This window comes from Callorhinchus milii, unplaced genomic scaffold (genome assembly GCF_018977255.1).
Source record: "Callorhinchus milii isolate IMCB2004 unplaced genomic scaffold, IMCB_Cmil_1.0 Scaffold4, whole genome shotgun sequence".
NCBI lineage: Eukaryota > Metazoa > Chordata > Chondrichthyes > Chimaeriformes > Callorhinchidae > Callorhinchus > Callorhinchus milii.
Window position 1 is genome coordinate 31,147,945 of NW_024704745.1, and position 14,272 is coordinate 31,162,216.

Below are 14,272 nucleotides of genomic sequence, written 5' to 3' on the forward strand. Positions count from 1 at the left end.
CATTTATTCTTCTTTATAAGCTTTTATTACAGAATAACAAAAACTGGGTGGTGGGTAGGTTCACACCACACAAAGTTTTTAATTATCACCGATCACATCACATCTTGTCATTTTTACTCCTATATTATGTTATTCTGTTACCAATCAAGACAAAAAGTCATGTGAATGCTCCCTGGCCATCTTCAGTGTCGCCTCCAGTATCATTCCATAGTTACTTGTGAGAAGCAGGAGTTTGGAGAGATTCTCTTCTCCTTGTTGGCAGTGTTGAGCTCAGATATGGTAGATGACAACCCGGCCCTCAGTAGCCTTGTACATATAGAGTACTCCAGTATGCTGCATGGAGCCTGTCTTAATTGGTCTCGGCATTTAGAAAATAAGTATAACGAGCACATTTTTACAGGATTAAGGGATTAATGTTCCCAAGCGGATCAATTCGGAAGGTAAAATTATTAACATTCTGTGCAATTTGTTTAGTGTAAAATATTTCTTCCTTCCCCTTGCTCGTCCACCTTCAGATTCTCCCCTCCCAGTGGGTTTCCAATTATCTATATGAAATGCTTTGAGATGTTCTCAGTATGACTTTAAAAGTGGTGACTTTAAAAGTGACAGTGGTCATTTCTTGAATGTTGAACAATATATACGTAGAATTTCAAAAGTATCAGAGTGCATAATAATGTGCAAGATTCATCACAGCAAGACACCATTTAAAAACAGCTGATGCCTTTGCACTGCTGTAAACCCTGTTTTGAAAATACAACTGCATCACTGTGAAAAAAATCAGAGTTCAAGGCTGCTCCACACCTGTATTTCTCAACATGACCCAACCTAACATGTGCTCCTCAGGCCATTCGTCCTGACCCCTTTCCTATGCTAATCTGGACTTTGCTGGTTCAGGTCAACACATTATAGCTCACTGTCTACTAACTAAAACATCCTTACCATGTGTCATCTACAAAATAACCCTGCACTGTCCATCCACTATGAATATATCAGCACATTTTAAATGAATGTTTTGGTACCACATTACACTCAATAGTTCTCTTACACAAGTACCTTGAAAAAATTATTAAATCAGTTTCACTGTTAAGTAAGGTGTACTGTAAACTCTTTGGCATCTGTCGCTCTGGTATCAAACTCATTCAACGCAAGTTTTTATAAGATGTAAGACATATACACATGCACACAGATGAGCACATGTGCACAAAAAACGCACAATTGCACACATACCCAGTCAAAAACACCTTTGAACACACACCCATACACTCACATACACACGCAGAAACATTTTGATTCCTGATCTGACTAAACAAGGATGTCACTGTATCTAGAATGCAAAGCACACGCCCAGCAAATGAAATGTAACAGCAAATGCTATAATCAATAACAATATAATATTCTTCCCTAAATAATGATACAACAGCACCAGTCTGTTGAGGGGGGATGAATAATTCAGCAGATGGCTCTATAGTACTCCAGTTTATGCCTAAAGCCCTTCTACTTAACCAAACATCCAGCACTGCAGGCACTGAACATTCAGTTGCGTCTCACTGTGTGATAGTGGGTGGAAAAGCTATCTGTCACACACTTTAAATCAATATTGTAAAAGCCATAAACTCAAACACGAAGAAAATGAAAACCCTACTTGAAGCCCCAAAAATAAAAAAAGTAATGGATGCATAATGTAACCTTTGATGTACCCATTGTGCATTACAATTAGAAGTGAAGTTTTTTTCACAAGATCAGAAGATGACAAATTATTTTGGATGAAGAAGGCCCTTCACCCTAACTGATTTCTCATACTTCCAGAATACCCACCCTACCGTCCTCCTATCACGGCTTCAAACTGCTTTTTAAATGAGTCTAGTGTCCACCCTTTCTGGGAACCTGTTCCAGTCATTCATAATCCTACTGGTAAATGAAAACCTCCGGGTATATATCTAAAAATACACTTTGTAACACTAAACCTAAACTGGGAATGGACGTGACTAAAATAATTTTGACTGGATGTGCAAACAAAACAGGATAGTCTGGTATCAGAGGTATTGTGTATATATAAAGGGCGTAAGAAGGAGGGATGTTTTTTCGAGTAATGGGGAGAAAAATCTAATCAATTATCAAAAATAATGTGTGTCTGTGATAAGTCGATGCACATAGAGTATTTTATTATCAACTATACTGTATTAACCTGGATGTGTACAGGTCATTAGCATCTCACCATTAAAAGAATAAACCCAGGAATGTTCAGTTAATTCACATGTCGTATCTGTTTCATGTAACAATACACATCAAAAGCAGGTTTCTCAGTACATTGATAATTAGTACGCTATAAGTTGACCTGTATTATTTTTTACTTTAGTGATATGCAAACCATATCCCATTCAGGTTGAGGCCGAATGGAATAAATTTAAATTGCGCTTGGGAAGAATGCATACCAGATAATGGACTAAAAGTTAATCTAAACTTAAAATATTTAAGCTATAAAACAACAAATTTATATAGCAACTTTCACAGCACATCAGCACCTTGGGTCAGCACAGATGTGACATTTAAAGGATAGTTGGGAGTTAACCGAGACAACGAGGTTCCATACTGGCTCCACAAGGTGGAGTGTGGTTCCATGTCGATTGTTGTGCCTGAGGTGATAAGGCGCTGATGGGAGCCAAACAGGAGAGCCTCTGTCTTGCCGACATTTAACTGGAGAAAGTTTGCTTTTATCCACTGATATCATTGTCTGGCAAGCTTTCCTGCTACTCGTCCAGCTCGCCCTACCTGTTAGGGCTTTGGATTGCAGGGTTAACAGGAGCTAAGTGGGATGACTCTCTGCCCCTAGTGACTGTTCCTCCCTTCCAGATCCTGCCGATGAGCCAGGTTGGCTGTGCTGTCATCAACAGTGCGCTGAAATACTGTGGCGCCTCCTTGCTCAGGAACCGGACTACCGAGACTGCTAAAGAGGGCTGGCTCGATTCTGACATTCCGTGGCCAAACATATCACCTTGGAGCCAGTTCAGCTCCAAGAAGACCACACTTACCTCCCAGTGATAATTAATGTAAACGTTTAACCGCATATTTCAATTTCATATTTCGTGCCAGTGCTAATTAACGGGAGGAATGTGTTAAGGAACGCCGCAAACTTTACCCTGTATCTCAAATCTGTCTTCTAAAACTGTGAGTGAAAATCGCTTTGCACTACAGTGCCTGCTGTTTCACAGTACTGTACAGACACCTTGTTAATCAGCAAAATGGAAAGCCCACTTTGAGAGTAAATGCCCTCTGGTAAATAAATGAGCAGTCACCGCATTGATGCATGGATATGCGGCGACTGGGAGTCAACTGTGTGTTTCACACAATGGGTCAATAAGTGGAGAGTTGCAGATGATGTAAAAGAATAGTCACCACAGTAGAATGGATCATCACTCATGGCTCATATATAAAATATATTGTGTGTAATAGTCTCATGATTCCTTTTTGTTTTGATATTTTTGGAAGTGCCAAAACACAATAAAATTATAGTGGTACAGTTCCTGAAAACACTGAAATCCACTAAAACTGAAAATAAAGCACAAACATTTCAAGAAAGAATGAGTTCTACAACTAAATTTTATTGCTACAGCTTACAAAGTATACATTGAATTCTGTTTTATTAAATCTCTCTGAATCTACAGTAACCTAATGCATAAATGACATTTTATGCAATCTTTGCTGCCTCAGTAGAATACGCATCCATTCACTTATCTCCTTCAATTTTATTGTACGAGTCCAGTTAAAATTCCCTGAAGGTCACCTGCAGAAAAGCATTTAATTGGAATATTTCAGCGAGGTTAAAAGAATCAACAACTACTTTTTTGTGACTGATAAACTGTCACTCTCCACGACAGGTCCCTTCCAGACAGACCCAGTCTCACCTCCCTGCATTAGCTGCAAGCTTCCTTCAAGAATAAAAAGGAACCGGCTGAATTGTTGTTTTCTTCGGTTGATAAGTGCAAGTGCACCACTGCCATCTGTCCTTTTAACCCCTATTCTCTTTAGCCTCATCACAAACATCACAAGAGACAAACAGCGTATGACATGGTCATTTTCTTCCGTTGCATCCTTGCCTTGCAGACACAAACAGCCCTCGCTAATAAGTGTAATTATTTGCCACATGGTGGCTCCTGTTGCTGAAATACGAATAAAAACAGACAAGGAGCCAACAAGAAACAAAACTGGTATTGCGGAACACTTTAATAACTTGAAAAGCATAGCATAAACCTGGGAGCTAATCCTTTTACTGAATTGCCAAACCTTATAAATTCTAGCCAGAAGCAAGAAGACAGGAATGAGTTGCTTTCCAGCTTTCGTAAACTGAAAAACAGAGAGATTCTGCAGTTTGCTGGTACCAACAGCAAAGCCTATCTTTCCATCTCCTGTACTTCAATCATTGTTCCTTGCTTTGCTTTTATGTGGTATCTAATCCTTTGCATGTTTGTGGAGTTCTTTCCTGTTTTGATTACATACTATAGTATCTATCTAAGGGTTCTGCTTTTCATTATCTTTGGTTAAAATAACAAATAAGCTTTTGACATATAAAATTGATTAGTTTTACGTTTCATTGTCAAAACTTTAATGTAATTTTAACAACAGAAAATAAATGTTTTCCTATGTTGTTTATAAAAAAGTCCTACTTGCTCACTGTCATAGTAAGTAACTTTTAATTTATTTTACCAGCAGCACTACATCACAGTAGGTCAATTATTTTAGCACATTTTTCATATCTTAAGAGAAACGTCCCTTGGCAAGAAATGTTCTCCTGTATCAGATTGTTAAAAAGGAAAGCTTTCCTGTAAAGTTAAAGACATGCGATGATATGTATTTCCCTGACATAACCTTATTGAATTGAATTTTATTGTTATCTCTGAACTCCCATTTCAAAGGAATAACATGGCTGAGCTATTATAAAGTTAGGGAATGTCATAGCAAACATTAAGGGCAAACAAAATAAAAGGCAGACTACAATTGGTTAGAAAACAGAGCACAAACTTAGCAATTATTTTGATGTTATGTTTTTCTATCCATTTTATATGGAAGGAAAGATTGCTTTAAAAATATATGTAACTCATCCCATATGGTACAGCAAGTATTTGGCAATACATGTCATTGACCCATTTCTAATGGTAACTTTTCATCAAGTGATAAAAACAATTAAAACCAGCGTGAGACTATTTAGAACTGGTTCTAATGTTTGTTTATAGCAGGAGGTTCTGCAAAACCTCCTCAAACAACACTGGAAATCATTTCACTACAACCTCAGTCTGAACTGATCCTAGAAACTAAAACATTTTTAATCGAATGGTTTAGGAGCTGTTACTAAATGAACACAAATGTTTTCAATTGGCATATATACTATCTTCTTTCAAGTATATCAGCTTTCTTATAAAATGCTGCAGACAAATAACCATATATGGCAAGAAGCATTTGTTGTGCAAGCCATGAAAGAGATTAATGATCAATAGTCCCATGAATATCAGAACATTGCGTGAAGGATGAATATTTTGAATGGAAATTCTTGTTTTCATGGGTCAATGTTTATATAGCTTTCAGTATTCACCTATAGATGGTTGGAATACAAGACAAAGCACTGCCTTCTTTCCAGCAGATTTGCAAAAGCTAGATTTAAAGCCATTTTAGCGAATAGAAGAAAGTAAATGCAACATTCATGTCAGCATCCTTAACATTTTCTAACATGCCAATGAACGTAAAGATAACTGTCATCAGTTCTGGGGTTGGTGAAACTCCTCACGGAGACAGAAGTCTGCTGCAATTTATGTGATTAAGGTAGTTTAAAAGCAAGAAAAGCACATTCATTATAGAACCTATTAAATAAAAAATGCACTTTTGAAATTCTCCGAATGTCAAGTGTACCAAAATTGTGAGAGTGTAGGAATTTATATGTATTCGGCAATATTTTATCCCAGATTTTGCACAAGTTCCTGGCATCTCACACAGCAAGGCAAGGCAGAATGTGTTGGGCCTTCTCTTTGGCTCCTAGGTTAGCTCCTATGAACAGCGCTTTTCCCATTGCCAGTATTTTTCACACTGAGGTGGAGTTTTATTACAATCCCAAGTTCTCAATAGAATAATTGGTGGAAGATCTTGCATATTGATGGCAACTGAGCTAATTTGCAGATGAGCCTGAGATCTTAAATGCAACTGAATAGTTCTCAGCCTCATCTGCAAGTATAGTGATGCCTTCAGCAACACAGTTTGTTGCCGAAGGCATCACTATATTCATCATAAATCAAGTGCACTAATTGCAGCAATGCGTGAGACATTGTGTAATGCACTGTATACTATTATAGGTGATCCAGTGGTGAGTCAATGGGTGAGGCAACAGCGTTGCAGCAGGCAGCGGGCTGTTCCTTCATGTCAGTGACTTAGAATTAATGTCATGTGATATTTTCTTTGCTTTCCTTCACAATTTTACAATACTGCAGTAGCTCTTCACGGTCAGAATTTCCCACGTCCTGTTTTAAGCTATTGGTGCAAGTATACTTGGGTGTATCTGCAAGATGTAGCACATTTAAACAAGCTGAGCTAAAAGCAAACCATAAATTCTTATATAATGTAATTGTGCTCTCAATAATAACCATGGTTAGCCTGGGGAAGAAACTTAAGTTGAATTATAATTTGTCACCAAAGCTCATGTCAATTCTGATATTTCTCTTCCTACTCTGTCCATTTGCCTATCATCATTTTCAGATTGATACACACCGAAACACATGTAAACCAATATATATCGATACACCAATATACATATAGACAATTGTGTTCCCCTTGTCCTACCCTACTTTGCATTTCCTCCAGCCTCACTCTCCCACCCACCTCCCTCCCCTTTATAATCTTGGGCTGACTGCACATTCTTTCGCTCTACATTTGGCAATTGACCTTTCAACTGCTGCCCTCTTTGGAGCTCCCTACCCAAATACCTCCACCTTGCCCCCTCCCTTCCTTTTCAAAAAAAATCTAAAAATCTGCCTCTTGACCGTGTTTTCAATCAACTCCCTCTTAGTGCACTCCCCCTCCCCTTTCCCACTTGCTCAGGTTTTCGCTCCATCTCTGTAAAGTGTTTTGAGCTCTTGTGCTTTGTGAAAGATGCTGTAAAAGTGCAATGTGTTGTTGTAAATAAAAAAGCACAAATTAATAATTAATTTGTTTTTGCAGTGCCTGCCCCACCCTAACAAAACCCACAAAGGTGTTTGTCTGTTACCAATGGATGGTTTCCAATTATCACCATCTTCACAGGAGCACAGCCAATACCACTGGGGATAGGGGTAATGTTGCATTTATATATAAGTGATGATCACATCTGTTTATCGCACAACATTTGTGTCGCACGGTTTAGGCAGAGAGGAAGAGTCAATAAGTATTTTTTTTCCAGAATGTTCTGAATAGCTGTAAAATAATGTGCAGAAAAGACCTTTAAAAAGTTCATTGCCTCTATACAGTGAAGCAGTCGAGTATGAATGTTCACCAAACGGGTAAATATTGTCACGTCTGCTGACAAATAATTATTACATTTGACAGCAATTGTCCATGAAGCATTTGGGGACAAACATCTCAGTTAAGAAGCAAGAATTGTACTAGCCTAATCATTTTTGTTCTTTTAATAATAAATGTTACATTTGATGCAGTGCCTTATCATATTGGAAAGAGCTTCAATTTTCTGCAAAGTGTAGTGACTGATTTGTAGGCAAATGCCGTAGCTAATTTGCATACTGTAACGTCTCAAAAACTGCCAGGAGTGAATAATTAATTTAACTGAAAGATGGTTGGTCAGAACACAGAGAAAAGCTCTCTTCTCTTTTCAAATAATGCCATGGGTTTTTGAAGTTGGCCTGAATAGGCAGAAGATTTCAACTTACCATCTCATCCAAAGGATAATGCCTCCAACAATGCAGTGCTCCCCTAAAACTGCAGCAGTGTCAACCTTCCTAGACCATGAGCTCCAAGTCCCACACGATGATGAACTCACAACCTTCTGACGCAGAGGCAAGTGTGCTACCAATTGAGCCACGTGGATACATGGCTGTTACTCATCAGTACCAGTCTGATATATCATTTACTTTTAGTTTGGATGGAGATATGGGAAGGAGCTATGTTTTTAGATTTGGATCCTCAAAAACTTAATTCAGACAAAGTGGAGAGCAATTATCTACAATTATCCTCCAAATTAGTTCCCGAATACTATTATGGTTCTTTGAATGTTTGCTGTGCTGTATATATACATGCGAGATAACAGTGGAAAAAGTGCATGAGATGACAACCTTTTCCTATTGAGAGGGCAACAAACAACACATTATGCATCTTCAACACCCCACTTCTATGCATCATATTATTAGAGTAGTTTGACCAGTTTAGACTGGCAACTTCCTTTCTGTATGTGTCTCCCTTTGAATGCAACAGCACTTAAATACATCTAGAATTAGTGGCTACCCATACTGTCAATGAGGTGTGCCACACTGACAATAGAGGGCAGTAAGTTTGATGTTATGTGGGTTGATTACAAAAATCAGCAGTAACACAGTTCAGGGACAGAAAACCCAAGCCTCAATCAAAGGAATCCCAAAGTAAATAACAATTTCAAATTATCAGGAATTACAATTTGGTTTTGGAGCGAGAGCTTTGGTTTAAAAATACAGTAAAACTTGCATAAATCATATAAACACCTAAGTCCTACATTCACCCGAGTCCCATTCAGTTTCCTATAAAATCTCTAAGGTTTCTTTACACTACTCATATTACTAGCCACCTAACTCGTAACGCCGCTCCCCTACCTTCTTTTACACCCGTGATTACCGAAGGCCTTGAATCGTAGGCTTTATCCGTCGACACATGTGCAGAAGAATTTCATTTCCTGTGATTCAATGCAATTCCAACGTTTGCCAGTAAGTACGCATACGGTGATGAGTCAAGACGCATAGAATCACTCGAAATGTAGACTTTCAGCCACAAAATGTACAGTCAATTCACTTTACAGTATACTCCATGAAGGGCTTGCAAACGTCTTGAAGACATGATAAGGTGCTATATCAAAGGCAACGATTATTATGATAATCCGCACTGCATACGCACTTACCGGTTGCAATGTCAAATTACTGCATACGCACTTACCAGTTGCAATGCCAAATTACCACAAGCACACTTACCGGTTTCATTAAATTACAGATGTGCAGTGTAGTTTATTGGTTTTCTATGACTTCTACAGCTTGCGTGCAACTCGGACTCTGTGTAAGTCATATCAAAGGTTATGGCACTGACTGATACAACTTATATGAGCTTTGCTGTATCACTTAATCTAATTTATTGTTTGCTAAAATAGACGTATTGAATGGTTTGCATCTGTCTCATTTTTTCATCATAAAACTCATTCCTAAGACATCCCTGATATCAGTAGCTCTAATGATATATTGCCATTTTGGCAATTTCAAGAAGGAGTTTCTGGAGAAAGTAAATGAGAGATAAGGAAATGAGTATCGCATGGTTTAAATGTATTCATTGGTAATGTATTGATTTGGAATGTACCCAGATGGATCAGAGGCCCTGCGAAGATCTCAAAGCTAACGACCGACCGCTGTGAAGTTGTGTCTTGAATATTATACACTCGGCTTAAATACATCTTGAAAAGGTAGAAAACGCAGTATTGTGCGTGCACTGAAAACTGGAAACAATTAGTTAGCCCGGGAAGATCAGAATCTATCAGTGATGCTGGCAGGCTAGGGTTAATTTCCTGCTCATGGTTCAAGCCATGTAATTTAAAGTAGACAATTTAAAACATGCATTTTAATTCCCTACACACTGTTTTACGCTGTGCATTTATTTCAAGACACAGAGTTCACACTGTGCACGTTAACTCAGGACATACAATTGACATAGTGCATGTTAACTCAGGAGGCACATTTCACACTGCGCATTTTAATTCAGAATACCTGTAAATCTGGCAGCAAACTGAATCAGCAGCTGTCATACAAACAGGATATCAGAGGCACCCAAATGATAATTTGGTCAGGGCTGCATGGATGCCAAGAGCTAGTCAAGTGAACTGAAGCGATATAATAAATTCCTGGACTTGAAAGAGGGCAGTATTTGACATATTATCTGTGCTGGTTGCTGAATAAAAGAATACTACATCTTTTGTATGTATACAAAAAACTAGCGAAATTTTTCAGTTGAAAGGCAAACTAATGAATGAGGAGGTGTATATATAAGTTTGTGATAAGCTGCTACTGTCTGCAAGATACAAAACTCCCATCAACTGCCCACTTGGTGTTTTGCCTGGTCTGTATCTGCACACTACTATTCCTCACAGGGCAGACAGATGAGCTGCTGGGCTATGAGATAATGAGCTTGCCTTGCCGATGAAAAATGTGCCACAAGACAGTTAGCAGGCACTGTGGGGAATGTACTGTGTGATGACCACTAAGCCCCATCTTCTGTGCTGCTATTTCCCTTGTAAACAGCAAGCTAGTTATTCAAGTGTTCTCTGATAGCCAAATGGTTTGTGTAAGCAGCATTCTCTCTGGCGCTGCCTTCTGCTTCTCACATATCCATCCTTCGGATGAGATGTTAAACCCCTCGGTCCAATCTGCCTGTTCAGGTGGATGTTAAAGAGTCCCATTGCATTATTCAAAAAGAGAAGGGAGTTTCTCCTGGTGTCCTGGCCAACAATCCCCCAAATAAAACTGGTCACTCACACCATGGCTGTTTGTGAGAAATTGTTGTGCGCACCTGGCTGTCGCATTTCACACACAAAATACAGTCAAATTGCTTTACAGCATGTTCTGTGAAATGCTTTGAGAGGTCTCAACAACATGATCAGGCGCTATATCAAATGTAATTATTAATGTATAATAATCCTTGCATTTGACACAGTGCCTTACCATGTCTTCGAGACATCTCAAAGCGCTTCACAGGATTCACTGTGAAGTGTAGTGACTCTGTGTTTTGTGGGCGCACAGTAGTGTCCCGCAAACAGTTGTGGATTGAGTAACCAAACTATTATTATTATATTGTAATATTTAGATTATTTCCTGCATTGCTTAACGGTCCACTTCACCAAATGCAACATATTGTATCCCCTAACATGACCCAGTAGATGGGCTCGTTTGAATCTTGGTGCTCTGTTTTGTTTGCATATCACAGTGCAAGCAAAACACCATGGTAAAAGAAAGCCTTTCATTTGAAACCAGAAAATGGGGACTTTCACAGCTCCTACTTGCTCTTTCATTTAAATTCTACATTAAGAAAATTTGAATTGCAACCTTTTTCTACCTACTGTTTGTTCATTAAATTCCTTTTCTAAAAAAAACCTTCTCGTTTCCATTCTGGATACTATAAACAGCAATCATGGTGACACGTGATAGAGACTACAAACAATAGACTCACATTGTAAATGAATAGTGATCTGTTTTTACCCGTATCACTGCTGGATGCAGTTTATAGAATGCACATTTTACACGTAGATCCATTCTTTCAAAGAAATTTACTTCCACTTTTGTATTTTGGATGCGCGGCTTCATGGAGTTAAAATTTGTCAAAGCACTTTACAGGTAATTACTGTCGAGTGCAGTGTCTGCTTTGGCAGGTAAATGCAGCAGCCATTTGTGCCAGCAAGGTCCCACAAACAACCATGAGGTGAAAGTCGAATTATTTTGGAAGTTTATAGACCAGGATACATGGAGAAACTTTTTGTCTTTTTGAACTGTGTTACGGGATCGTAAATGTCCACCTGAAAATAACCAGATACAAACCCAGTTTAACGTCTCATCCTAAACATATAGCCTCAGACAATGCAGCACTCCCCCTTGTTCCACATGGGAGGGTCAAATGTATCATACTAAAGTACTTTGTTTTTTAAGATTCCAAAGACAAAATACATGACAAATAACTACAAAATGTTATTTTGAATGTACGTGTGGTTTCGACAAGGGTTGAAATGTATTTTCACGTGGTTAATGTGGAGATAAACTTGGTGATCTGACATTATTGTGTTTAATGAATTGGCAGTGCACAGATGAATAACTGCCTAACATGTTATGCTCTGATCAGGATTATCCTTGGATAAGGATTTATATAAACTGCAGATCAAGAAGATGGGCAATTTGCAAATTGTTGTACCACAGCCCAGTTAATCATTCATCCAAAACACAAATGTTAACACACAAATGATTAGACCTAAAAAAGTAGTGATTTCCAGGTAGATCACATTCAACATGTGATTGAATATTAAAAATACATGACTAATCAGGATAACATGTTAAACTGAAACAGGGTGTGTGCGTTATTTAAGTGCTGTGCTTGCATTAAGTACATTCACTCCTGTCGTATGGAACACAATAGAGTGAATGGGAAAGTGGTTTGATAAACTGGAATTATATGCATCTAGGTCTAATTTATCAGCATTCAACAGTATATCATATGTGCCCGATATAATTTCTATTTGGTTAATTTTATGACCAGCAATGATAAAAGTCCAGCTGTATCTTTGTTACAGCAATGTGCTCCTCATAGTCTTTACTGTCTTGTAAGTGCCAACTCCCCTCCTACCCCATCAAATATTATTATCAGTCTCCGCCAATTCCCTAATGTCATTGACACAGCAGATGCGATTTAATAAATTTACATCCCAAGTGAATTTAATTTTCCTCGTATTTATCTTGGCAACTTCACTGGAGTTTAGCTGCTCAGTATTACAACACAAAGCTTGCAGGGTCTCCAATCAGACTATCTGTGTTTCATTTTTTGAAACAAGCAGATTTGTGTGGAAATCAGTGATAGCCAGTTATTTATTCAACAAGCCAAATAGATATTAATCAGTGACAAGGAGACTAATGTGAGGCAGAAACTGTCTGTGGAGGGAGAAAATCTATCTCTAACCTTCTATCGTCACAAGCAACAGGAACCTGCAAATGAAATGCCTGCTTTAGAACTCTTCAGTGAACAAGCTAACGCTGACTGTGTGCGACATGTACAGTGTATCAGTGTGGAGAGTGAAAGATGTGACAACAACAACAACAAATTACATTTGTGTAGCGGCTTTCACGTTGGGAGGACGTCCTAAGGCGCTGGATAATCAGCGATTTGGACTCAAGCAAGGGGGTTCGGAATCAGGAGGGGTGGAGGGCAGGGACAGTAGGAGTAGCAGGGTGACCAAAGGTGTAGTCAAACAGGAGTGTCTTGAGAGGGGCCTTGAAGGAGGCAAGGGAGGGAGCGAGACGAAGGGACTGCGGATGGAATTCCAAAGGGTGTGGGCAGAGAGGAAGAAGGCCCTAATGCCAATGGTGGGGGGCGCCGGAGGCTGCTGAGCGGAGAGGTCAATGTGACAGTGGGAAGTGCTATGATAACCAAAAGTTAAAAAAGGATGCAGGAAAAACAAATGATCAAACAATAACAAAATGAACATACACAAAAACTATAAAATAGACAAAGGTATAAAAGAAATTTAAAAATCAAGCTATACTTTATTTAGCACAGAAATCTGTATCCACAACATGCACATACAACTTTTAAATATAATGATAAAAATATCAACAAAATAAATACAAGTGTATAATCATTGAGTATATTTAAATGTACATAGTGATTCAAGTCAATGTCTTTGTGAATACTGCATAATGATATTTATAGATTCAACCTTTCCAACACTGACATGACTGTCTGACCCTTCTCACTCAGTCCCAACAGACCAGTCTTTTCAGATGCAATAAAACATGTGGTGTCTGGTGACTGATAAGTACCTCAGCCCGGTCTTTTCCAGCCATTCTGTGACATAGCTTATGGGAAACTGTGGCTCAACACCTCCACATACAAGGATCAGTAACCAGCTTCAATTCTCTGCTGCTCACACAGGGCTCAGGAGAAGCTACTCAGGTCTTCTCCTTAGGTATGCTTCTGTCGAGCTCCATTAATCTTTTCAACTCCCCCAATCCTAAGGGTCTGTTAGGATGTAATCCCTGATTAATATGATTCAGTGAACTCCTTGCTCCACATGGAGCAGATGTGAATAGAAAGTTAGATTTTCCTCAGCATCCTTTTTTCTTTCCAGGAAAAAACAAGTATGGCTCCACCCTTACATGTTTTAGCAAAAGCTGTCATTTTGGGTAAATCTGCTCAATGGTTATTCAGGGAACATGCCCTGCCGGGCAATATAAATGATGACTGTGCTATTCATATGCAGTGCGCTTTGCTGGATTCGCTGAGACTAAAATAAGATAGATACAGTCCTGCTGAAGTACTACAG

General features: G+C 38.7%; 1 protein-coding gene across 8 annotated transcripts in view; it reads right to left on the reverse strand.

Annotated features, from left to right (window-relative positions):
- Positions 1 to 14,272, reverse strand: part of LOC103176881 (protocadherin-9) — a 397,017-nt gene that overhangs the window by 375,620 nt on the left and 7,125 nt on the right. For 3 of the 8 annotated variants that reach the window (XM_042333966.1, XM_042333967.1, XM_042333964.1), the window contains exon 2: positions 1,023 to 1,028. The exons of the other annotated variants lie outside the window; for them this stretch is intronic. In XM_042333966.1, coding sequence (XP_042189900.1) covers positions 1,023 to 1,028 — 6 coding nt within the window. The remainder of the gene's footprint in view (positions 1 to 1,022; positions 1,029 to 14,272) is intronic. 8 annotated transcript variants of the gene reach the window in all.